We start from the raw sequence: 26361 nt of genomic DNA, 5'->3' as shown, positions 1-26361 counted from the left end.
AGGGCTGTAAGAGGAAATAAAAGCTCGTAATTGAAGGGCACGGGTTGAAGAGTCGCTTAACCCTGTGAAACCCACTGCTGCACAAATACTATAAAAATGAGCAAAATTGTTTGTATTTCTTTTGCAATTTTTTTCTATCTTCGGGTTCATATATATATCATTTTTTTTGCTCATTTTTTTCTACGTTTGGGTCTTACAGGGTTAATATCTTCCAACCAGCCACCCTCAGTCTTGCAGATGCAGAGCCTGTTAAAAAATTACTCACCCATTCTGGATGCCTTTTATCGCTTTTTCAGCATTTAATCGCGGTTAAGAGAATTTCCCTTTTGAATTTATTTTAAAAGACTGTTTTATGTCAAAGTAAAAGCAGATTTTTACAAAGCAATGTCACTTAATTAAAATATAAAATGGAACGTATTCAACAACTTGAAGCCGGTTTTTATTGGATGTCTCTTTTAAGCCCGTCTGAAAAGGCTTCAGTCAGCTGTGCACATCTGCACGCCGTGTTTTTACCCCATTCTTCTTTGCTAAACTGCCAGGTTGCACAGGGATCGTGAGTAAACGCTCCTTTTCAAGTCCAGCCACAAATTACCAGCTGAATGGAGGCTCTGGGCTCTGACTCAGCCACTCCACAGCGTTCCTCTTGTTGTCTCCAAAACATTTCTGTGCAGCTTCGGTTGTACGCTTCGGGTCATTGTGTTGCTAGAAAGCAGTTCTTCTCTGTTCAGTTCTCTCGCAGACTGCATCAGGTTGTTTCCTACTTTTCTGCATTCATTTTACTCTTTACAGGCCTTCCAGGGCCGCGTTCCGACCTCATGATGCCGCCACCGTGCTTGACGGTTGGTTGGTGTGTTTGTGATGTTGGACGTTAACATCAGTCTCCCAAATGCTTCCCAGTTGAGATTTAACTGGATTCAACAATGTAACACACCTTAAACTGGTGGAGATCAGCTAACAGCTGTTGCTCGTACAGTTTGAATGACTTTGACCGTGATTCATTGTTGAAAAGGAATGAAATAGGAAAACTTTTTAGAGGGATAAATACTTTTATAGCCGCCGTAAAGTCAGCTGTCAGACATTTATCATTAAGATAAAATGTTTAATTAGTAGATGCATTTATGTCTCTGTTCTTATCCCTCCTGTTGTCCTCATTTAAGGGCATCAAAAAATATTTTTCCTTGTCTGAAAAAAGTCCAAAAATTCAGCAAAATATTCTCCAAATTTCTGAAAATTTGCAAAACCATGAGGAAGAAAATTTCAATAATTCCTTAAAAGTTTCCCTTAAAATTTTAATTTTATAAAATCCTCCAAATTTGGCAAGACAGTTCTTGTAAAGATTTTCAAAAAATGAGAAAATTCTTCCCAAAAAAATCCTAAAAATATGTAAAGTGATTCCATATATATCAGTAAAACTTTGAATATTTTCTTTAAGAATATTCACGTAAAAATCAACCAAAATCCAGTGAAATTGATCCATTTTAAAGTTTGAAAATGTGGGAATAAAATATATTTTCACAGTGAAAGTTTCCATATTTTCAACATTTTTGGAAAAATTTGTGAACATGTTTTTGTTGGAAAAAAGAAATGTTAAAAAAATGTTTCTTTAAGAACATTCAGAAAAAAAATCAACGATTTGTTTTCTGAATGTTCTTAAAGAAAATATTAGAACTTTTACTGATAAATATGAAATCACTTTAGATACTTTCAGGATTTTTTTTGGAAGAATTTTTTTCATTTTTTGAAAATATTTACATTTATTTTTTAAATTTGTATGTCTTTCCAAATTTGGGGATTTGTTAAAATGAAACTTTTAAGGGAAACTTTTAAGGAATTATCAGAATTTTCTTCCTGAAGGTTTTGCAAACTTTTTATAAATTTGGGGATTTTTTTTTTTTTTTGCTGAATTTTTGTATTTTTTTTAAAAAGACAAGGGAATGATATTTTTTGGTGCCCGTAAATGGGTGTTCTTTCCTCTTTACATTTGATCATTTTCTCTCCTGAGATCTAAACGGTCACTATAAAGCCTGGTGAGTAGTTAAAAAGACCCCATCTTTGCTGTATAAATTCCCAGCAAGCTGCAGCGGATGATCCTGAATGAAGGATGTTTCAACTTTAGCAGCTTTTTTAAAATTTTTTTATGAAGCTTCAGTGTTGAGAATCCAACACAAGATCAGCTGAGCCAGCCGTGGTTGTCATGCATGCAGACAGATTGAGGAGGCGGAGCTTAAACCACCCAGTCCGACCCTGGCAACGACATCACGGTGATGCAACGCCGCACGCACGTGTGTTAGTGTGTCTGCGTGCATGTAAGGCTGGTGACTCAATAGCAGCACTTTAAGACGCAACGACGACCCGATTAATGCCTTTTTTTTCGGTTTATTTATATCCCAAGCAATTTGCAAGAGCACACATGCAGAAAGACGTTTAAAACGAGGATGATGACTAACGGCGTGGCGTGCTCAGCTCCCTCCGAACGCTGCTGTCACATCCTGTAAATACGAGTGTACCATCTGTCCACCCGCCTCACCGCTGCTGCTGCTGCTGCTGCTCGGATGAACCTCTGAGTGAGCAGCAGAGATCAGCGAGGATGATCTGTTTTTCAAGACGCCGTAATGAGCGGGAGAAGTGGCTGAGAGTCACAGGAGCTCCACTTTGACAAAACGCTTCATGCTTTTGATGTTGCCGAGGTTTTGCATCACAGCTTGCGAAATGACGTTGACTTAGGAGAAAGAGTTTTCTCCACAGACGACCTTTCAGCGACCTCTCAGAGCAGATGGAGTCTTTAGCATGAACTGTAGCGTTTCTGAATGCCGTGACTTCATTTTATGTTCTCCGTGACATTATTTGCAGTTGGCATCCCGAAAAATGTTGGTAAATTGTTTGCTCAGCGCAGATCGACGCCCCCTCTAGATCAGGGGTGTCCAACATGAGGCCCGTGGTCCAAAAGCGGTCCTCCAGAGGGTCCAAGCCGGCCCTCAAAGTGTAAAAATTACAGAGAAGACATTAACTGCAGATTGTAAATTAGTAAAACTATAAATTTAAAATCATTTCTAGACCATGACAAGTTGTTTAGATCAGAAAGTAAAATACTAGATTGTTCTTTTGTCATTTTGTGTCTCATTTTTGTAATATTTTGTCTTTTTTCGTATGACTTTAATCATTTGTGTCACATTTTTTTGTCATTTTGTGTTTTGCTTTATTCATTGCTTTGTGTATTGTTTTTGACAATTTTCTGTCTCGTTTGTAAATTTTTGGTCACTTTTTTGTTTTGTTTCATTTGTCTCAGTTTTTTGCAGTTTTGTTTCTCACTTTTGTTGTGTGTGTCATTTTTGTAACTCTTTATGTTTTTTGTCTTTTTTTGTCTCTTTTTGTTTGTGTCACGTTTGTCATTTTGTTTCTCATTTTTGTTGTGTGTGTCATTTTTGTCACGTTTTGTTATGTTTTTTGTCTTTTTTTGTCTCTTTTTTTGTGTCACATTTTTGTCATTTTGTTTCTCATTTTTGTCGTTTTGTTTCTCGCTTTATGTCTCGCTTGTGTTTTTTGTCTCATTTTTGTCATTTTGTGTTTTGCTTTATTCATTGCTTTGGCATCGTTTGTGTCGTTTTGTTTCACAATTTTGTCATTTTTTGTCTCGTGCAGTTTTTTGTCGCTTTGTTGCTTTTTTGTCAAATTTTTTGTCTCTTTTGTTTCATGTCGTTTGTCTCATTTTTTTTTGTCATTTTCTTTCTTGCTTTTGTTGCTTGTGTGTAGTTTTTGTAATATTTTGTCTTGTTTTTGTTGTTTTTTGTCTGACTTTTGTCGTTTCGATCATAAAGTAAAATCCTCTCTGGTTCAGTTCCAGATTCCTGTGACTAAATGTTGTGTTTCTTTGTAGACACTCTGTGATCTGGAAGTTGTAATGTGGAAATGATAAACTGAGGCTGAATGTTGCTGAAATTGAACTTTTTTTTTTGCACTAAAACAAAGGAAACAATAGAAGTTGTGGTTATTTATAGGTTACTATGCTGTGACTTTACTGGTCAGTGGAGATCAAACTGGACTGAATGTGGAACCTGAACTAGAATGAATTTGACAGCCCTGCTTTAGAGGTTTGAGTTTGCTGGATGCAGACGTTTTTCCACCTGAACATGTGAATCCTGCAGACACCTCCTGGTCCTCTTCCCTCGTCACATTCCCAACAGCACAACATGTTTGTCAGTGGAATCATCTGTAGTGACGTGACCTCATGCATGACGGGTAGAAGTCTTTGCCCTTTCTTTAAGCATCACTCCTGATCCCGGGGGGCGACGGTACAATCAGTGCACATGCCAGAGCTTCACCGACTCGTTTTTTCGCCCCCTCGGTGCCTTTTATGGACCGGCGCTGGTGGAAAAACGAGACCGCTAAAAGCAGGGCGGTCACCTGAGTGGGACTGAGGGTTGAGGTCTGTCAGGAGGACCACATGCTCCTACTCTGCTTCTGAAAAAAAAAACCTAATCAGTCAGGAAAGATGATAAACCTCTCCTCCATGCCGTCACCTCTGTGCTACCTTTATGAAGAGTAATGTGTGAAATATGGCCGCCACATGCATAGGTGATGAAGCCCTTTCAAACATGAGGCCGTCTTCCTGTCACATTTTCATTCATCAGACCATCAGCTTCCATCTATAAAATGTCCATTTAGAGATGTTTAAGTGGAACAACACATAACCCAAGCTTAGGTAGCAACTATGACCACTCAGGCCGCACATTTAAACCAAAGATTTACGTTTTTTCTAAGAAATAACACTGTTTTTCTAAAACATTTACATATGCTGCTTTATTAAATCAGGGGTGTCAAACTCATCTTAGTCCAGGTTCCACATTCAGCACAATTTGATCTCCAGTGACCAGTAAAAGCACAGCATAATAACCTAGAAATATCCCCAACTCCTCATGGTTCCTTTGTTTTAGTGCAAAAAAGTACATTCTGAAAATGTTCACATTTAAGGAATTATTTTTTTAACTAAACATCATCAACAACCTGAAATTTCGGAATAAAAATAAGCTAAATTTCCTCAACATTCAGCCTCAGTTTATCGTTTCCACATTACAACTTCCAGATCACAGAGTGTCTACAAAGGAACACAACATTTAGTCGTCTGGACCTGATGATGTAGGATTTTACTTTCTGATCAAAACGACAAAAATCAGACAAGAAAACACGAAAAAGCAGCAAAAACAAGACAAAATATTACAAAAATGAGACACAAACAACAAAATCGAGAAACAAAATGACAAGAAATGAGACAAACGGCACGAAACATAACAAAAAAGTGACAAAATGTGACAAAAAAGTTACAAAACGACAAAAAAATGACAACTGTGAGACAAAATGGCAAAAACGATACACAAAACAATGAATAAAGCAAAACACAAACTGACAAAAATGAGACAAAAAACACAAAACGACAAAAACCGTGACACAAGCGATAAGAAACAGACAAAAAAGCAGCAAAAACAAGACAAAATATTACAAAATGAGATACAAAATGACAAGAAATGAGACAAACAACACGAAACAAAAAAAGTTACAAAATGTGACAAAAAAGTTACAAAGTGACAAAAAAAGTACAAACAAGACAAAAAAATGAAAAAATGGTGCTACAAAATTACAAAAACAATACACAAAACAATGAATAAAGCAAAACACAAACTGACAAAAAAACACAAAATGAGACAAACGATAAAAGACACAAAAAAATGACAAGAAACAAGACAAAATGTTACAAAATTGAGACTCAAAATGACTAAAGAACAATTTAGTATTTTACTTTATGATCAAAACAACTTGTCATGGTCTAGAAATGATTTAAATTTATAGTTTTACTAATTTACAATCTGCAGTTAATGTCTTCTCTGGAATTTTTACACTTTGAGGGCCGGATTGGACCCTCTGGAGGACCACTTTTGGCCCACGGGCCTCATGTTGGACACCCCTGAAATAAATGCTGCTGTCCATAATGGAGGCATAGTGTTGTGTTACCAAACAAAATCTGGGTGAATCAACAAGAAATGTGTCTTTAAAAAGACTTAAAATCTGTTTCGAGTAGCATCTCTCTGCCTCCAGGAGAATCAATCCGCCTACCTGTGAAAAGACTTTCCCTGGGACCAAACAAACAGTCCTGATGACATTGGAAGCACTCTCGGTACCAGAGGGATTGCAATTTAGGGGCTATTTGTAAGACTAGTGGGACCAGACAAACAGAGTTGTTGTTTCTGGGATCTGAGGCTCCCAAAGTAAAAGTTCCATTCATTTTCCAGGAGGCTCCCAGCTGGAGCTCTGCCATGGTTTGGATGGATCTAAAACTGTCCTGGTTGTATCTTCAATCCGTGTAATTACCAAGTTGGCTACAGAAGAAGCTGGTTGTTTGGTAAAAACCCAAAGGTGCAAACTTTTATGTGTAAAATGTTGGGAAGAAACATCCACTGACCAGGTCTATGGCAGCTGCTGCGTCACTTTTTGTTGCAGTCACAAAGCATTTTGAATTACCAGCTGATTCCCGAGGCTCATGGATGCTGTAGTATTGTGTTGTTTAGTGCAGGGGTGTTAAATATGAGGCCCGTGGTCCAAAAGTGGTCCTCCAGAGGGTCCAATCCGGCCCTCAAAGTGTAAAAATTACAGAGAAGACATTAACTGCAGATTGTAAATTAGTAAAAGTATAAATTTAAAATCATTTCTAGACCATGACAAGCTGTTTGGATCATAAAGTAAAATACTAGATTGTTTATTGTTCTTTTGTGTCTCATTTTCATTTGTCTTGTTTTTGTTGTTTATTGTCTGATTTTTTCGTTTGTCTCATGTTTTTTTCATTTTGCGTTTCCTTTTTGTCTCACTTGTGTTGTTTGTCTACTTTTTGTTGTTTTATTTCTGGCTTTGTCATTTTTTGTCTCATTTGTGTAATTGCTTTTCTCGTTACTGTCTCATTTGTACATTTTTTTGTGGCCTCGTAACTTTTTTGTCGAATTTTTTGTGTCTTTTTTTTGTTTTGTTTCATGTCGTTCGTCTCATTTTTTTTGTCATTTTATGTCTTGTTTTTGTTGTTTTTTTTGTTGTTTTTTGCCTTTGAACCAAAACGACAAAAATGAGGCAAAAAACAAGCAAGACAAAAACCAGAAACAAAACGACAAAAAAAGACAAAAACATGACAAAATATTACAAAACGAGACACAAAAGAACAATAAACAATCTGATATTTTACTTTATGATGAAAACAACTTGTCATGGTCTAGAAATGATTTTAAATTTATAGTTTTACTGATTTACAATCTGCAGTTAATGTCTTCTCTGTAGTTTTTACACTCTGAGGGCCGGATTGGACCCTCTGGAGGACCACTTTTGGACCACGGGCCTCATGTTGGACACCCCTGTGTTAGTCTCTCCAGAGGGTGTTGTAGATTTGTGGCAGCACCAAAACATACCGACAGCTCGTGCAGTTAATATCTGGTACTTGTCGTTATGTGTTGCCACTGAATGTAAAGGAAATAATATGTTCTGTTGGTATTTGTGTGGACTGACTCTTTCACCCAAAGGATTTCGCTGTTCATAAGTTTTAAATTTGTGAATTTTCCATTAGTTTCTCCTAAAGTCAGCAGACAGAAATCTTCTGGAGGATTTTCCGGCCACGCATGCAATGTGTGAAAGAGACTTTGCCACACTTAAGGCATTTATCTCATGGAACTGCCCAAAATGCAGCACGTTTCCTGTCGGCTCAGTGTGTTCCGTAGCATCATTTTAATCCCAGTCCCATTCACAGTTGGCTCCATGGTACACCCAGCGCTGTAAAGCGGCTTTTATATCGTGACTTACAGGCAGGTTTTCCATTTCGTTTTTTCACCTCTCTGTAACAAGTTCAATGTGACTGAATAACGGGAGCGTTGTGGTCGCTGTAGCGTTTCACTCCGGCTCTGAGGAAAAATGGCTTCTACTGAGAGCATGTGGACCAAACGCTGCATCTCATCGCGGTGCCATCTTAATGCATTCAGAAGTGCAGCTTTCATCAGCGTTATGGACGGAATTATAGTCAGACTTTGCACTGATTCAGGGTGGAAAAGCTCATTTCTTCTGCCAAGGACCGATGTTATCCCTGGTGTCGTCCTGTGGGTCAAACTGACCCGTTTTAAAGTTTGAAAATGTGGAAAAAACAAATATTTTCACAGTGAATCTTCTGGCGTCCACATTTTCAACATTTTGGGGAAATCTTTGAACATTTTTTGGTGGAAAAAAAGAAAAATTAAAAATGTTTCTTAAGAACATTCACAAAAAAAATCAACCAAAATTCAGCAAATTTCACTGGATTTTGGTTGATTTTTTGTGAATGTTCTTAATAAAATATTAAAAGTTTTATTGATATATATGGAATATTGTAGATATTTTTAGGATTTTTTTGGAAGATTTTTACTTACTTTTTGAAAATATTTGCAAGAATTTTCTTGCCAAATTTGGGGGATTTTTTTGAAAGGAAACTTTTAAGGAATTATTGGAATTTTCTTCCTGGACCCAGATAGCAAACTATGGGTGAATCAATGTTGAATCTATGTTGAGACCTAACGTAGAAATTATACAGAAAGCGCAAGGTTGATAAAATGTTGAGTCAACGTTTGCTTTTCAACCATAAATCCCACTTTACCCAAATAGCAAAAGATGTTAAATCAATGTTGAATTAGGGTTAAGAAGGTTGAATTGTGGTTACGGTTGAAGACTGATGGTTGGATCAACGTTGATTCAACAACATTTTGTCAACATTGAAGTTTGTGTTTAAAAAATACCATTGAATCTACGTTGTATTTTGGTTTAATTAAAATGTTTGACAGGTCAATGTTTAATTAATGTTGAATCTATGTAAGCAAACGTTGACTCAACATTTTATCAACCTTGCGCTTTCTGTATAATTTCGACGTTCGGTCTCAACATAGATTCAACATTGATTCACCCATAGTTTGCTATCTGGGGAGGTTTTGCAAATTTTCAGAAATTTGGGGAATTTTTTTGCTGAATTTTTTTTAGATAAGGAAACAATATTTTTGGTGCCTGTAAATGAGGACAACAGGAGGGTTAAAAATGAAGGATGTGGAAACTTTAACTTCAGTGTTCACAGGATTGGTGGTGATAATGTTTTGAAGATCATGTGGGCTAACGTTTGCTTTATGTCTCTGTTCGTCCTCCCACTCTTTGTGTCCTCCTCTCCTCTTGTTTTCCTTTTTATTTCTGTCTCTTTAGTCCACTCCACTCCACCTGGCAGCCGGATACAACAGGGTGAGGATAGTTCAGTTGTTGCTACAGCACGGAGCAGATGTCCACGCCAAGGACAAGGGGTACGTACAGCACAACCACAGAGAGGTTTAGATAAAGAGGGAAGCTTTTTAAAACAGTTCACAGCACACGTCACAGTAGGGCTGGAAAAAAGTGATCGGTGATGCTTTCTATGGCTGAAACATGAGTGCCATCTTTTGTGACTTTCATTCCAAATAAAAATTCATAAGATTTAAGTAGGTGAATATACAACAAACGCATAAAGAGAACGACTCGGGCAATGACTCGTCTGAACTCTTGACTTTTTGTCTTTTGCCACCATGAAGTTGACATTTGTGCTTTTGACATTTCTCTACAACAACGTCGACGCTCACATTTATTAGATGAGTTTTAATAATGCCGGTGATCCTCAGGTCAAAGTTTCATTTCAGTTTCTGGTTAAATATCTGCAGAACTGGATCAATATGTAATTACGGGACTTTTTGTATCATAATTGACGTTGTTACTAATTCAAAACAGATGTTTCAGTAGTTTTAGATTACTGATACAGTGTTTTCTTCAGAGTGAACAAAGATATGACATGATTGTTTTTTTTTTAACCCTTAGGCATCGTTTTCAAAAAGTTACATAGAGGTCCTCAAAATGTCAGCTTCAGAAACTATGACAAAAAATGTTAGATATTTATAGTATGCTCCTCTTTCAATGACTGTTTTTTAAATTTACATCTCATTAATTTTCAGGATTTTAACCTTTTAACTAAGAATCAGTTTCGGTACGTACACAACGTTCAAAGAATGTGGGTTCAGCTGTTGGTGTCACTCTAGGAATAAGGAAAGAAAATATTTTTAAAAAAACTGTTCTATATCTATTTACACATCTAGAAAAAAATATATATATACACAGTAGTGCAAAACAGCAATTGCTAAAGGGAGAACAGTGCAAAAAGCAAAGAAATGCTGGTACGTGATAGCACTGTTGTTTTTATATGAAAAAACAAACAAAAAATGTGTTATTCAGTGAATAATGAAATAGCTGACTTATTCTTTTTGCCCTCTGGTAAACAATATACCGCTTAAATAACAGCATGTTAGCTTATAAATGTTAACATTTAGCTCAAATCGCTGCTTTGTGCCCAATTAAAGAGCTGCTAGAACCCATTATTAAGAAGTAAAGAAGCAATGAAATTGATATTAGTTCAGGACGTCTGGCAGTATCGGCCTGATATTGACATAAAAATGTGATATCAGTCAATATCGTTATCGTTTATTTTTTACCTATCATGAAAACCGATAAAATAATGGCTGGATTTGACCGACATTTACCGACTCATAGAGAGAGGGAGAGTGTGAACTGTTGTTTGAGACAATTAAAAAAGAATAATGGTATAAGTATGGCATTTTTTTCCATAACTTAAGTTGAAGTGGTGTTCTTATTTTGTACCGACAATGTTTACATTTCAAAGCCTTGTTGCATCTGAGAATGCATCCAGTGAAGCATCACAATAAAATGAGTCATGACGTGTTAATTCCACCACAGGAGACGTGATGTTACCTAAAATTAGTTTAAATAGCCCACATGTATCGGTATCGGCTGATATCGGAATCAGAAATTTAGAGTTGAACGATATCAGCAAAAAAGCCAATATCGGACTTCCCTAGTATTAGTTTTTGAATTGACATTTATTGTTAATGAATCTTTTCCTCTTCCAGTGGTCTGGTGCCTCTACACAACGCCTGCTCCTATGGACACTATGAAGTTACTGAGCTGCTGCTGAAGGTAAAAACAGAATCTTAGTGTTTCCTGTTGCACTGACCCCTATTTAACACGATTATGTTTAACATAAACGGAGCCACACCGTGCTGTTGTTCCACGATAAACAAGCTGTTCCCATCTACACAGCAAACTGTACAAACGGTGTAATGTTTGCCGTGTTTTTTCCAGCACGGCGCCTGCGTGAACGCCATGGACCTGTGGCAGTTCACGCCGCTGCACGAGGCGGCGTCTAAGAACCGGGTGGAGGTCTGCTCTCTGCTGCTGAGCCACGGCGCCGACCCGACCCTCCTCAACTGCCACAGCAAGAGCTCCGTGGACATGGCGCCCACCCCGGAGCTGAAGGAGAGGCTCACATGTGAGTTCATTTACATAGAGCAGCTGCACGGCGTCACGGCGCCGCTCAACGTGTCGCAGAGCCGAATTAATGAGCAGGTCGGTTCAGTAGAAGGCGGTTTTTATGCCAGCGACGTACGGAACGGCTGCCGTGAGACGTTTAAACATGCGAATCTCAATCATTTCTGACAAGAGAACTGTTGTTTTCTGGAGCAGAGAAAAGAGAATTATCGGTGTGAAGAAGTCTGATAGCTGAGCAGAACAGAATGATGTCTTCATGAGCTCTAAACCGACTGAAACGCTGCAGACGTGAAGCGGAAAGGAGAAACTGCGGCAGCAAATAAAAATACTCTGAGTTTTTTTAACCTTTTATGTGTTTATGTCGAGGGTTTTTACATTTTAGTGTCTTCATTTTTAGATTTCTTATAGTTTTGCTCTTTAAAAATCCTGATTTTTTGCCTTTTGTGCTTTTTTTTTTTACACTTTTGTGTACTTATGTCTAGGGTTTTTACACTGTGTTTGTTTATATCCAGATTTCTTACTCTTTTGTGGGTTAAAAATCCAGATTTTTTGCCTTTTGTGCATTTTTTTTTTACACTTTTGTGCATTAATGCCCAGTGGGTTTTTTTTCCCATTTTTGTGTCTTAATATACAGAGATTTTATACTTTTGTGCGTTACCACTCTGTTTTTTTTTTGCACTTTTGTGTACTTACAGTATGTCTACGGTTTTTACACTGTGTTTGTTTATATCCAGATTTCCTACTCTTTTGTGGGTTAAAAATCCAGATTTTTCAGCCTTGTGGTGCATTAACATCCCATTCTATCGAGGTATTTTTGCTCTTTCCTCAGCAAGAAAGTAAATAAATGCCCCAATGTCCACTTTCAGTGATGGTGTGACTAAGTGCAGTGAAAACTGAGCGAGCTGCTTTTGTTTCCCACTTCTCTGCTGTGTTTTTATGGAGCTGTTCTCTGTTGACCACGTTGTTCCCCTGAAGCTGTGACTCTTTGTGGCGTTCGTCTCAGTGTCTGATTGTAAGTGATGAACGCTGCTGCTCCGTCGGCAGATCGTCTCCTTTAACGCAGACTGAACTGCTTCTGGAGCAGAGCGGTTTTGTTGTTTGTAATTCTCAGGTCCCGGGGGGATAATCACTTGTTTCCGCTCCGACTCCATCACACAGACGGTTGCTTCGCGTGTTATTATAAAAGAAGCAAAACAAAACTTTGAAGTGATCTTTGTGAAGGATTGTTCTGCTGCAGGGTCACCGAGTGAAATAATACAGGAGGAATCTCATAACTGTTTCTGGATTCAGCCGAAGCTCCAGATGCTTCTTTGTTGGTTTTAGATCAGGAGTGACATAATTATCCTCCATCGCTGTGGTGACTTGACTCTGGAGCGCTGGCAGAATTCTATCATCATTTATGGGAAAAAAGTACAAAATTGGCCAAAAAAATCATTTTAATCCAGTATTTGGTGGTTTTTTTGTCTATATAATTTTAAATTCAAGTGTTTACCTGATTAAATACATTTACTTTAGGTAATGCTCTGTTCATCCTAGTTACCTCTAGTCGAGAGAGTTTTTTGTTTTTTGTTTCCAATAACAAAAATCTTTGCCCAACATGAGGCCCGTGGTCCAAAAGTGGTCCTCCAGAGGGTCCAATCCGGCCCTCAAAGTGTAAAAATTACAGAGAAGACATTAACTGCAGATTGTAAATTAGTAAAACCATAAATTTAAAATCATTTCTAGACCATGACAAGTTGTTTGGATCATAAAGTAAAATACTAGATTGTTCTTTGTTCTTTTGTTGTTTTGTGTTTCCTTTTTATCTCGCTTGTATTTTTTGTCTTTTTTTATTATCGTTCTGTTCTTTTTTTGTCAATTTTTTGTCGCTTTGTAACTTTTTTGTCTCTTTTTCATTTCTTGTCGTTCTGTTTCTCATTTTTGTCGTTTTGAGTCAGATTTTTATATTTTATTTTTTTACGTATATAATATTTTGTCTTGTTTTTGTTGTTTTTTGTCTTTTTTTGTCAGACTTTTGTCATTTTGATCTTAAATTAAAATCCTACATCATTCACTTCCAGATAGCTGTGACTAAATGTTGTGTTCCTTTGTAGACACTCTGTGATCTGGAAGTTGTAATGTGGAAATGATAAACTGAGGCCTAATGTTGCTGGAATTGGATTTATTTTTCTTAACAAATTTCAGGTTGTTCATGATGTTTTGTAGAAAGATAATTCATTAAATGTGAAAATTCTCAGACTGCACTAAAACAAAGGAACCATGAGGAGTTGTGCTTATTTATAGGTTATTATGCTGTGATTTTATTGGTTTAGATACTTTTGCAACAAACTGCAGCCACGACAGTCGTCTCTGTTTTTCATTGTGTTGACATTTTCTGTGTGTTTGTGCGTCTGCAGATGAATTTAAGGGCCACTCGCTGCTTCAAGCTGCTCGAGAAGCCGACATGGCCAAAGTGAAGAAGACTCTCGCCCTGGAGATCATCAACTTCAAACACCCTCACACGCATGAAACCGCCCTGGTGAGATTCACACGAATGACGCTGCACACAGAATCGTGCGCTGATGCCGAGGTGCTAACGTGATGCTTCTCTTAGCATTGTGCCGTCGCGTCGCCTCACCCCAAAAGGAAACAGGTGACGGAGCTGCTGCTGAGGAAAGGCGCCAACGTCAACGAGAAGAACAAAGAGTGAGTAGATCTGTGTCCCGTGGCTGATTTATGTTGGAGGTGAACATCACAAATCACTGATGCGAATCACCAAAGAGCAGTAAAGCCGTCGCTTCTCTGTTTAAAGGAACTTCGGTGATATTGAACAGGAAGTGAAGACGACAGCCTCAGAAGTGATTCAAACTGTCTTCGCTTCAATACGTCTGGTCAAGAACAGAACATATGAAAAAAACACATTATATAAATAAAAGCAACAATATCTAGATCATCTGTAGCAGCCGTCATAGCTTCAGCTCGGTATAAAACTACTCTACAAGCACTTCACATTTTTACCCACTGTGGAATCATTTTTCACGACATTATAAAGTTCTCAATTTCTATAGGAGATCATGGCTAGAGAGTAGAGAGAATAAAAAATAACTTCTGTGCTGAATGAAAGTTATGATGCCGTAAAATATAACAAAAGAGAAAAGAAAGTTGAATTTCTTTAGCTCCAGAGACAGCAGGCAGGACGAGTCAACGGAGGCCGAGTGGACGAAGGCATGAAGCTGAGAACAATCCAGAAAACAACAGAGGAGGAGAGCAGTGGCCCAGGGCCAGAACAAACAGAGTAGCATGGTATGTCTCTAGAAAACATCATAGTATATGGTAAATGGTCTGTATTTATATAGCGCTTTTACTATACCTGCAAGGTATCCAAAGCGCTTTACATTATAGATGGCTTGCAGTGTTTACTAACACTAGCGTATGCGCGCGCAGACCCGGTGCAGGAAGTGAAAAGTTCATCCGCATGTTTCATATATACAACAATGGCACAGCCGAACGTTATTGTTAAGAAATCATACCTTGACGAGCTGTCACCTGCCGATCATACCTGTTACTTAAGCAAGTTGACACTTAGTGCAGGTACGCAACTACCAGACCCATACTCATTGCCACAACAAGAGTGGTTACAGAATATGAGGCAATGGCCTAATATTCAGTGGCCGGACATCTATTTATATTTAATCAACTCGCCAAGCGTTTACAAGAAAGAGAATTTAAAGGCATACAAATCCCTTGATGCTGTTAATTTCGTGCTTTGCGGTCACGTACAAGAACTCACATACCATCCAGTATCAGAAACGTGGTGTGAGTGTACACATTACCTGTCAATTTTGTTCTTAGCTTTGGTGCTGTTGGGACTGTCACGCCTGTGAGGAAATACCGCAGGCACGAAATCAGGACTGTCTGAATCGTCAGATGCACGACCTGTTAAAACAGTATTTATTATAATTACTAAAGTCCCGTAAAACAAAATAACAAGGCTAAGTCAACAAACATATTCATTGCGCTAATGACAAAACACCCTGTTATTGCTCACATGCACGATAATGATATAAAGGATTTTACAAATATAAATCAAAACTGAATGACCGTTTACCTGAAATGAAATGTGCGCTGCAAAGCCATGCATTCCTTATTTGTGCCTCCGACCAGTTATCCCGGTTGATCGCACGAAGCCACAACTGCCTTCGATTTTGTTGAAATGGATGAGCCCCTCCAGGTATTGAATAAAACCTTAAATGAGGGTTGTCTTTACTTCGATTCTGACAGCCGACAGCACAACAAGAAGGCATATTTAGCATAATATGTGTATATAACAACACATATTCAAGCTTGCAATATCCCGAGTTGGCTAAACTAAGATCAAAAGTGAAAAACTGCCTGATTCCTGCATCATGAATGTAAATCTTTTTGGTTTTTATGACAGTAAACTGAATATATTTGGGTTTGACATTTTATAAACCAAAACAAGAAATGAATTAGTGGAGAAAACAATCAACAGATTAATGGACAAAGAAAATGTGTTTTCCAACATATATGGCTGAATTCCTCCAACATTACAGGATACAAACAATTTAAATTACATTTTATTTATAGAACACCAATTACAGGTCAAATTGTCTCAAGACGTTTTATTTTTAGATTTTTTTTGTCACTTTTTAAAAATATGACAAAGTAAGAAATTTAAACCTCTTGACTAATCCAATTTATTATTTGGTTTTTAACAGACTAATGGACAATTAAAATAACTTTCTCCACTAAAACTAATAAACATGAGGTCAAATAGAAGGAACAGTTTTAAATCCTGCAGTCCCACGACGACAAGAATAAAGTTTGTGAACAAAAACTAAATCTGCTGCTGGATTCCATTAAAGTCCTAATAAATAATCAGAAAGTGTGATACTAAAGGTTTGTGGTGCTAAAAATCTCAAAGTAAAGATATCAAGTTGAACATCTGGATGGAGGCTGATAAAAGTTTACCTCCCCTCATTTCTGTGGAGCGACTGCAAGGATTTTAGTTATGCTGGTTAAAGACCTACTTTTCTAGTCGTCTTCCTTCTTGTCGCTGTAAAAAGTCACTCCATCCTCGCCGACTTCAACACCTCTTCATGACAACTTGTTCTGCCTCTGACCTGGTAGAAACTCGGGAAAACCCATCGAGACTCGGATTTTCAAAAAACTCGTCGGGCGGGGAATAGAGGGTGGTGGTGGGTGGAGTGTGGGTGGAGCCAAGGCAGATTCTGGGTGGAGTCAGGGCGGAGAGTAGGTGGGTGGCAGCCTCACCCCCTCTACTCCACCCACCTCCCCGCCGACTCTCCGCCCTGTCTCCACCCAGTCTCTGCCTTGGCTCCACCCAGTCTCTGCCCATGTGGTCACTTGGAAACTACGATGTCAAAGGGACGACGAGTTTATTTCTTTTTATCTGATCTGTAGCTCAGTGAGTTAAGGATATTTCTATGGAGCTGCAGGTCGCTGGTTCAAGACCAGACCCTTCTTAAATTATTTGAAAATCCTGACAAAGACAAAGAAAGAAAACTGCCAGTGGTGGGACTCAATCCTGCCACCTTCTACTTGGTAGTTTCTCTTCTTATCGCCCTGAGCTACTCGCTCTGATATTAATTCTTCTTTTTCATCAATTTTCTGTCATTTTTGAGTTGTTTTTTTTTAACTCGAGCCACGTCTCGATTGTTTTTCTCAGGAGGTTGAACTTCAGCCTTTGTGCTGGAGGCTTGAACCCTCAGTTCCAAGACTTTCCAAAGCCTCCACACCTCCCGAGTCCTCAGGACCTGAGCTTTCACACAGTCTGAGGGATGAAAAGTCCCACAGTAGATCTCTGTCAGTTTGAACCTTGAGACCAAGGACTGAACTCTTCTTAGTTCTTGAGCAGTTCACTGTTAATTTGAATCTCAGACAGTCTGAGGACTGAAGTTTTAAAAGTTTCTCAGTACTCTTCTGTTAGTTTGAACTTTGTGGTTAACAGAAGCCTTAAAACTTGTGACCATGAGTCTTGATTTCACATTTAGATCATCCATCTGAGTTCTTCTCAGACCTTCACCTGTGGGTTCTTTAGAAATCCTGGACAAACTTTGATTCTCTTCACTGAACAGTAAAGGTTGTGGAAATCAGAAGGTAACATTAGTTTGATCGATGCCTTCAACTACTAGTAGACTTTATCTGGAAAGCAGTTTTCTGAAATGAGTTCTTAGTAAATCTGTCCACAGTCAAACCAAGAACACAGAAAGAGGAAATGTTTGAAGAAACAACTTGATGTTTTCATTTCAGGCTAGAAAACGCTTTAAGACCTTTATCTGTTTTTGTTCTTTTTGATCATTTTATCGTCTCTTCTGTTTAATTTGATCGTCTAAAGTCTAACTGGTGTCTTTTCAAATGTTTTGTCTTTAGTTTGATTCTTCTTAAATGTTTAGTTTTGCTCTTTTCTCACCTTTTATTCTTTTCTAATGTCTGATTTGATTTTGAAATGTTTTGTCTTTTTAATTTTTAACTGTTTTATCGGCTTGTTTGAAAAATGTCCTTTTCTTTCCCAATGGACCCAATGGAGGGAAAACCAGCCTCACCAACCGCCTGATAAAGAACCTGCCCAACTGCTGCTGGTCCATCAGGATGACTTCTTCAAGCCCCAAGATCAGATTGAAGTTGGTAAAGATGGCTTTAAGCAGTACGATGTCATCACTGCTCTGGACATGGACGCCATGATGAGGAGGATCTATGCGTGGCTGGAGAACCCGGTGAAGTCTGAGAAGTCTCATGGCGTTAATAACACCCTGGACACAGAGATGGTCCTGAAGTCAGACCTCAAGGAGGAGGAGGAGACTCACGTCCTCATTGTGGAAGACTTCCTGCTTCACACCTACAGGCTTTTGATGGACGTGCTAAAACGACGTTACTTTATTTCCATCCCATATGAAGTATGCAAAAAGAGGAGGTGCTCTAGGAAGTAGACGGTGCCAGACCCCCCCGACCTGTTGGATGGCCACGTCTGGACCATGGACCTGCAACACAAGAACATCTGCTCACTGTGAAAGATGACTGAGAGCAGCTTTTAGTGATTTCTATGCTGAGCTGTGCACTATTAAATGACTGAAGAATATGGAGTATTGTTACTGTTTATTATTGTTCTCAGGTTTACTGTTACAGAGTGCCCCCCCATATCTGTTATACCCCCCTGTGCCCCCCCACTAAAATTAATCTGGAACCGCCCCTGATAAGGACGCCTGTCAATGACGTTGATTAGCTGCGTAAATACGTATGTGAATCACAGTCACCGGTCACTCACTGACTCACATTGAAAAATAGCACAGAATGAATTATGTGTTTATTTTATTTTCAATTTAGGCTGCATTTTTTTTTGTGTGTGTGTAGCGCAGATTTTCTGTGCGCTGAGACCGTGTCAGCAGTGTGCAATTGTGCACATGCGCAGCTTAGAGGGAACAGTGGTGGAGAACCATCATCTATAGGATTGAGACTAAACAGCTGTAGCTCTAAGAAAACCACTGATCAGTGAGGATGACCAGAAAAAAAGGCTTCAGTTTGCTAGGTGGTATAAAGATTGGACTCTGGATTAGTGGAAGAAGATCATGTGGTCTGATGAGTCCAGACTGACCCTGTTCCAGAGTGATGGGGGCAGTTGTTTAGTTTGGTTTTGGTCCCGACTTTGTGCTGGTTTTAGACCTTTTTCAGGGCTGGTTTAGGACTGGTTTCAGACTGTCTTGGACTTTCTTAAGAGTAGTTCAGGTTTGATCTTGGTCCTGGTTTAAGAATTTTTGAGGACTGGTTTCAGACTGTCTTAGGCAGGTCTTAGACTTTTTTTTAACCCCCAGAACACCAAATCTGCCATCAAGCATGGATGGTGCAGATGGATTGTCCTCCACAGAGTCTAGACCTCAGCCCCACTGAGAATCTTTGGGATGTTCAGGAGAAGACTTTGTCCGACTCTTCCATCATCAATATAAGATCTTGGTAGAGAATGAATGCATCTCAGGCCAGAAATAAATGCTGTGACACTGCAGAAACGATGCCACAGCGAATGAGTGCTCAAAGCTCAAGGCGGTCCGACGAAATATTAGCGTGTGCAGCTTTTTTTTGGATGGGCAGTGTGTATCACAGTGTTTTAGGTGTGATTTATCATCAGTAGGGGTGCAATAGGAACAGATTTATATTCACATTCATGTCCTTTCTTTGTTGTCTCTGTAGTTTCATGACTCCTCTCCATGTGGCAGCAGAACGAGCTCATAATGACATCATGGAGGTGCTGCAGAAACACGGGGCGAAGGTAAACTACATTTATATTTTCATTTTATCTTCATCATGTCCATCTATTTATTTATGTCTTTCTTTTCACTTCCGAGTTCATTTTTTTATAAATTCTGTGCAGTTATTCTTTTGTATCATCCATAAACCTGTCTGGTTTGTGCATTCATCTGCACATTTTTTTATATATTTGTGTTACAAAAGGTTCTATTTTGTCTGCTTTGTTCTCTAGGAGTGTATATCTTTTGTTCATATAAGAAGCTTTTATGTTTTATTGCTTCACAGCATTAATTCAAAGCACATGTAATGTGGCTTTCCTCAGATAAAGACTCTTTGCTGTCAAAGTGAAGAAGATTTTAACAAAATAATCAATTAATAGTAAACATTAAAATAATAAAAACGAGACATAAAATGACAATAGTGAGAAAGAAAACAACCAAAAAATAGACTAGCAATAAAGCAAAACACAAATTGACAAAAGAAAAATACAAGCACGACCAAAAGGAAACACAAAATGACAAAACATGAGACAAATGACAAAAGTCAGACAAAAAACCAACAAAAACCAGAAAAAATATTACAAAAATGACACAACACAACAATGAACAATCTAGTGTTTTACTTTATGATCCAAACAACTTGTCATGGTCTAGAAATGATTTTAAATTTATAGTTTTACTAATTTACAATCTGCAGTTAATGTCTTCTCTGTAATTTTTCCACTTTGAGGGCAAGTTTTGGCCCGCGGTCTGTATGTTTGACACCCTTAGGTTAATGCGAAACACTTTCCTGCATGACTAAACAGCACTGTAGGACACTTTGATCTTAAATCAGGCATATTGTAGACAAGGTTTTCTGAAGTAAAGTGGGTTCACCAGAGGAGCAAAAGCACAGCATTAATCTAAAACAACAAACCGACGCTATAATGGATTTAACAGTTGTGTCTGTAAGTGGGGCGGCTCTTTCAGGGTTGATAATGTACAGGTGTGTGCAGGTGAACGCCCTGGACACGCTGGGTCAGACGGCGTTGCATCGCGCCGCGCTGGCCGGACACCTCCAGACCTGCAGGCTGTTGCTAGGATACGGGGCCGACGCCTCGCTGGTGTCGCTGCAGGGCTTCACCGCCGCTCAGATGGGAAACGAAGCCGTTCAGCAAATACTCAACGGTACGCCGCCTTCTCTAGAGTGTGTGGGAGCGGCTGAGTGGAGGCGCTGTGTTTCTGTTGCTACGCTGCAAACAGTGGATTAACTGGAACTCTTCTCTAAAGGTCAATATTGGTATTTTCAGAGTGAAGGTGCAGATAGGTAAATAGAGGAAGGCAGAGAGCCAACTCACCTCCACATCACAGAGCAGAGCTGCATTATTTAAAGATTAAAGGTGCCCTGTGTGGTGGGTTTTTTTTTGTTTGTTTTTTTTGCCAACAAAGTTTCTATTAATAAACGTAGGCGTTGAAAGATTTCACACAAATGAAACATTTTAAATGCTGCAATATTTACATCCACGTTTACTTCTTTTCTGTTTTTGCTGACATTTCTTACAGCGTTTTTTCCACCTGTTGATTATTGAATTATTCATTCCCTCCAGAGATCATTGCGTCCTAAAATGCCTAAATTGGCAGCAGCTTTTCTAAAAAATTGCGATGTTTTCAGCATATTTGTTGCAATGAAATTGCGGGAGACAGTGACAGTTGCTCAAAAGTTGTGTTTTTTTTCAGCTTTTAGAACATGTTTCAACATCTTAATTGACAATATTTATTCCTGAACTACATGTTCCAAGTAAGGATGTCTGATATTATCGGCCCGATATTGGCATGAAAATGTAATATCGGTCAGTATCGTTGTTGGGTTTTTTTTGCCTGTCATGAAAACTGATAAAATAATGCCTGGACTTCATCAGCATTTACTGGACTCATAGAGAGAGGGAGAGTGTTAACCGTTGTTTGAGACAATCTTTAAAAAAGGCATAAATGTGGCATTTTTTCCATAACTTTTGATGAAGTAGTTTTCTTACTTTGCTCAGACAATGTTAACATTTGAAAGCCTTGTTGGATTTGAGAATGCATCCAGTAAAATGAGGCCACAGGAGATATGTGATGTTACCTAAAATTAGTTAAATAGCCCACAGATATCGGTATCGGTTGATATCGGAATCGGAAATTGAGATTTGGACAATATTGTCCAAATATTGGCATATTGGTTATCGGCAAAAAAGCCGACATCGGACATCCCTATATTTAATCCTATGTTGACCTTCAAAGCTTTAAAAAGCCCATATCATGCACATTTACAGTTTTAGAATTGGATTTTGGTTTCTGCTTAAATTTGTTTACATGCTTTGATACTCAAGAAACACATTATTGTTTTTCTCACACTGTACCTAAATGTTTGATTTTACCTCGTGTCTTTTTAAGGTATAATAAACAATGACAATGTACTTTAAAGTATTGGTATATTGATCGATATATTGATCTGGCTCTATTTAGTAGGTGGTGAAAACGTGCACTGATGGATGTAAGTAATCATTGCTAGCTCTCTGATAATCTGTCTTTCTGTTCATTTTAACTTCTCTCCTGCAGCTCTGATCCAGGATACATTATTAAATAATAAAACTGTCAGATTTACTGAGTTATTACACGTGAGAATGAATAAAGAATATACAGATACAGCTGCATAAATTATAGCAGAACGCCCAGCACAAAGCAGGTCAGTAGAGACACTCACTGAGGTGTGATGCTTGGTTTCTGTTTCCCCTCGGTGTTTTCCTGCTGCTCTGTAATCATCCACACAAAAAGGATGGTTCACTCTTTCCTGCCGGGGGGCAAATCAACAAAGCATCACTCCCATAAATCTCACACATCTCATCCTTTAGCAGCACTTTGAAACAAACAGTTGTTTGTCAGTGTTTCCTTTCTCTTCATGTCTTTACAGAGGATGGATTCCCTTCATGTTCCCTTTTAACCGTGAGCCTCTACTGTTGTTCATCGAGACTTTGTGCTGGTTGTTTTACTGCTGTTCTCCTGTGTCTGCTGCTCTGTAGAGAACGTCCCGGTGAGGAACTCAGATGTGGACTACAGACTCCTGGAAGCTGCTAAAGCCGGAGACTTGGACACTGTCAAGGTAGTTTGGCTGCATTTTGTCACATTTTGGAAGCAACAGTCGTCTGAAGACGACGTTTAGACTCTTTCCAATGTACGAGACACACATTAGACGCTATTTAGATCTTCTGTATTCCCTTAAACCAGGAGTGACAAACTCAATACAGTTCAGCTTCCACATTTAGCCCAATTTGATCTCCAATGACCAGTAAAATCACAGCATAATACCTATAAATTGATTTTACTGGTCCGGTCCACCGGAGATCAAACTGGACTGAATGTGGAACCTGAACTATAAATGTTGCTCTTAAATATGTAGAAATCTAATTGTTTTGTGAGGAATGAATGGCGTCCATTAATGAATAAATGAAGCGGTGGTTTGCAGCAGGAATCGCTGAGATAAACCCTCATATTATAATGTGACTCATTAATATTCAGTCTCTCAGAGAATCCCACTCGGTTAGATTAGACGTCCACCAACACTCTGGTTTTAAAGGAAATGTCCTGACCTTTCTGTTCTCGTTGCTCTCATGGAGTCGTGGTCGTACTGATTTCAGCTAAATGTCAGTTGGATATTGTTCGCCTTTTTTTAGTCGATGTCTTTGCATTGTTGCCCTCATTGATTGTGTTTTTAAAAAACCTTTATTTTAGTTAAAGGCCACATTTTACATCTCATGAGATTTCCATCTGCAGCTCTTTTTTTTATGTATTTGTTGGCCTGCGATTGATTTACAGCGAGCTCATGTGTAACACGCTTCAGATAAAACTTCCTCCAACAAATGTCAGGGCCCGGTATCGTTGGCTGGAGTGTCTGACAGTGTTTGGAGTGAAGCCTGATGTGTCGTTACCGTCAGACGGACAGTAATGGGGGATCTCCATGAGGAGGTGAAGCTTTGACAGGCTAAAGCTGAGGTTAACAGTCTGTCTCTGCTACTGATTGACGTTCATAAGAAATCGTCGGCTGATTCCTGTCATCTGTTCAGATGTTGAGGAGGTTCAGACCGCTCTGTTAGACCAGGGGTGTCCAACATGAAGTCCGTGGTCTAAAAGTGGTCCTCTAGAGGGTCCAATCCGGCCCTCAAAGTCTAAAAATTACAGAGAAGACATTAACTGCAGATTGTAAATCTGTAAAATGCTTGTGTTGTTTTTTTTTTTTTTTGTCATTTTGCTTCTTTTTGTCGTTTTGTTTTATTCGTTTTGTGTATCTTTTTTGGTTTTTTCCGTATTTTTTTTGCTTGTGTCGTTTGTCTTATCTTTTTTGTCGCTTTGTAACTTTTTGGTCAAATTTTTTTGTCTCGTTTGTTTTGTTTCATGTCGTTTGTGTAATTTTTTGTCATTTTATTTTTTGCTTTTGCCATTTTGTGTCTCATTTTTGTCGTTTTGTGTCTCATTTTTGTCGTTTTGTGTCTCATTTTTGTCTTTTTGTGTCCCATTTTTGCCGTTTTGTGTCTCATTTTTGCCGTTTTGTGTCTCATTTTTGTCGTTTTGTGTTTCCTTTTTGTCTCGCTTGTATTTGTTGTCTTATTTTTGTCATTTTGTGTTTCATTTTATTCATTGTTTTGTGTATCGTTTTTTGTTGTTTTGTGTCTTTTTTTGTCTTGCTTGTGTCGTTTGTCTCATCATTTTTGTCCAATTTTTTTGTTCCCTTTTTGGTTTTTTGGTTTTCCTTAAATGTAAGCATTTCCAGAACGTACTCTTTTGCACTAAGACAAAGGAAACATTAGGAGTTGTGGTTATTTATAGGTCGTTATGCTGTGGTTTTACTGGTCCAGTGCACTGAAGATCAAACTGGGCTGAATGTGGAACCTGGACGAAGATGACATTCCTGAGTTTGACGGTGACCCCAGACGTCAGGTCAAAGATGGAGCTGAAAAACACTCTAATAGATTACAACATGGACTTCATAATGTATGAGACGGATCTGCTGTGCTTTAAACTATTTTGTGCAAGATGTCGGTAACTTCATATATGAATGCAGAGGCATGCGTTCAGCGCTGTGCTTCTATCCACCGAGCCACTTTAGAAGAATTTTATCTCTTGAATTGAGTACAGAATCAAATTAAGTTGGAATCTTTTGGTGAAAGTCGTGTTACTGCGAGCTGAGCTTGCATTGTTTTACCTTTAAAATATCAGAAAATAGTTTCAAACTGACCTGGTAAAATCTCGTTTGTCCAAAATACGCAGCATGGAATCATTAAAGACAAAACTAGAAAAGCACTCAGAGTACAGTATGTCTAAACGTCATAGTTTAGACATACTGAAATATGACATTTTAGTGATATGTTGGATGACATCCTATGACGTTTTTGTCGAAGTTGTTTTTTGGGCCTTTTTGTTGGTTTTATTCAATAGGTAGGGAGAGAAGACTCACCATGAACAGCCACGAGCTGGAATGGAACCTGAGTCTCTTGATGCAGTCCTGTTTATGAGTGCCCTCTCAACCAGTTGAGCAACCTGGGTACCTTTTTTCCACTTGTTGGACCACATACTAAACAATGACATTTTTTTAATACGTTTGGGACGGCATACACTACATTGCCAAAGGTATTCACTCACCTGCCTTGACTCGCATATGAATGTCAGTGACATCCCATTCCTAATCCATTTTGGACGACATACTAAACTATGAACTTTTTGTTGTATTTTGGACGACATACTAAACTATGACGTTTTTGTCACATTTTGGACGACATACTAAACTATGACCTTATTTTAACTTTTTGGACGACATACTAAACTATGGCGTTTTTTGTCACTTTTTGGGCGACATACTTAACTTTGACGTTTTTGTCACATTTTAGACGACATGCTAAACTATGACGTTTTTTGTCACTTTTTGGACGACATACCAAACTATGACTTTTTTTTCAGTTTTTGGACGACATATTAAACTATGACGTTTTTTGTCACATTTGGACGACATACTAAACTATGACGTTTTTTGTCACTTTTTGGGCGACATACTTAACTATGACGTTTTTGTCACATTTTGGACGACATACTAAACTATGACGTTTTTGTCACATTTTAGACGACATACTAAACTATGACGTTTTTGACACTTTTTGGACGACATACTAAACTATGACGTTTTTGGTCACATTTTGGGCGACATACTTAACTTTGACGTTTTTGTCACATTTTAGACGACATACTAAACTATGACGTTTTTGACACTTTTTGGACGACATACTAAACTATGTCATTTTTTGTCACTTTTTGGGCGACATACTTAACTTTGACGTTTTTGTCACATTTTAGACGACATGCTAAACTATGACGTTTTTTGTCACATTTTGGACGACATACTAAACTATGACATTTTTTGTCACATTTTGGACGACATACTAAACTATGACATTTTTTGTCACATTTTGGACGACATACTAAACTGTGACGTTTTTTGTCACTTTTTGGGCGACATACTTAACTTTGACGTTTTTGTCACATTTTAGACGACATGCTAAACTATGACGTTTTTTGTCACATTTTGGACGACATGCTAAACTATGACGTTTTTTGTCACATTTTGGACGACATACTAAACTATGACGTTTTTTGTCACTTTTTGGGCGACATACTTAACTATGACGTTTTTTGTCACATTTTG

General features: G+C 38.4%; 1 protein-coding gene across 2 annotated transcripts in view; it reads left to right on the top strand.

Annotated features, from left to right (window-relative positions):
* Positions 1-26361, top strand: part of tnksa (tankyrase, TRF1-interacting ankyrin-related ADP-ribose polymerase a) — a 156148-nt gene that overhangs the window by 77910 nt on the left and 51877 nt on the right. For both annotated transcript variants that reach the window (XM_051938102.1, XM_051938103.1), the window contains 8 exons: positions 9238-9332; positions 10980-11046; positions 11212-11398; positions 13794-13915; positions 13991-14082; positions 19600-19678; positions 20651-20822; positions 22694-22773. In XM_051938102.1, coding sequence (XP_051794062.1) covers positions 9238-9332; positions 10980-11046; positions 11212-11398; positions 13794-13915; positions 13991-14082; positions 19600-19678; positions 20651-20822; positions 22694-22773 — 894 coding nt within the window. The remainder of the gene's footprint in view (positions 1-9237; positions 9333-10979; positions 11047-11211; positions 11399-13793; positions 13916-13990; positions 14083-19599; positions 19679-20650; positions 20823-22693; positions 22774-26361) is intronic.

The sequence above is a fragment of the Acanthochromis polyacanthus genome, chromosome 18 (assembly GCF_021347895.1).
Source record: "Acanthochromis polyacanthus isolate Apoly-LR-REF ecotype Palm Island chromosome 18, KAUST_Apoly_ChrSc, whole genome shotgun sequence".
In the NCBI taxonomy this organism is placed as follows: domain Eukaryota; kingdom Metazoa; phylum Chordata; class Actinopteri; family Pomacentridae; genus Acanthochromis; species Acanthochromis polyacanthus.
Note: the sequence above shows the minus strand (reverse complement) of the source record. Positions and strands in the feature narration are given on the sequence as shown.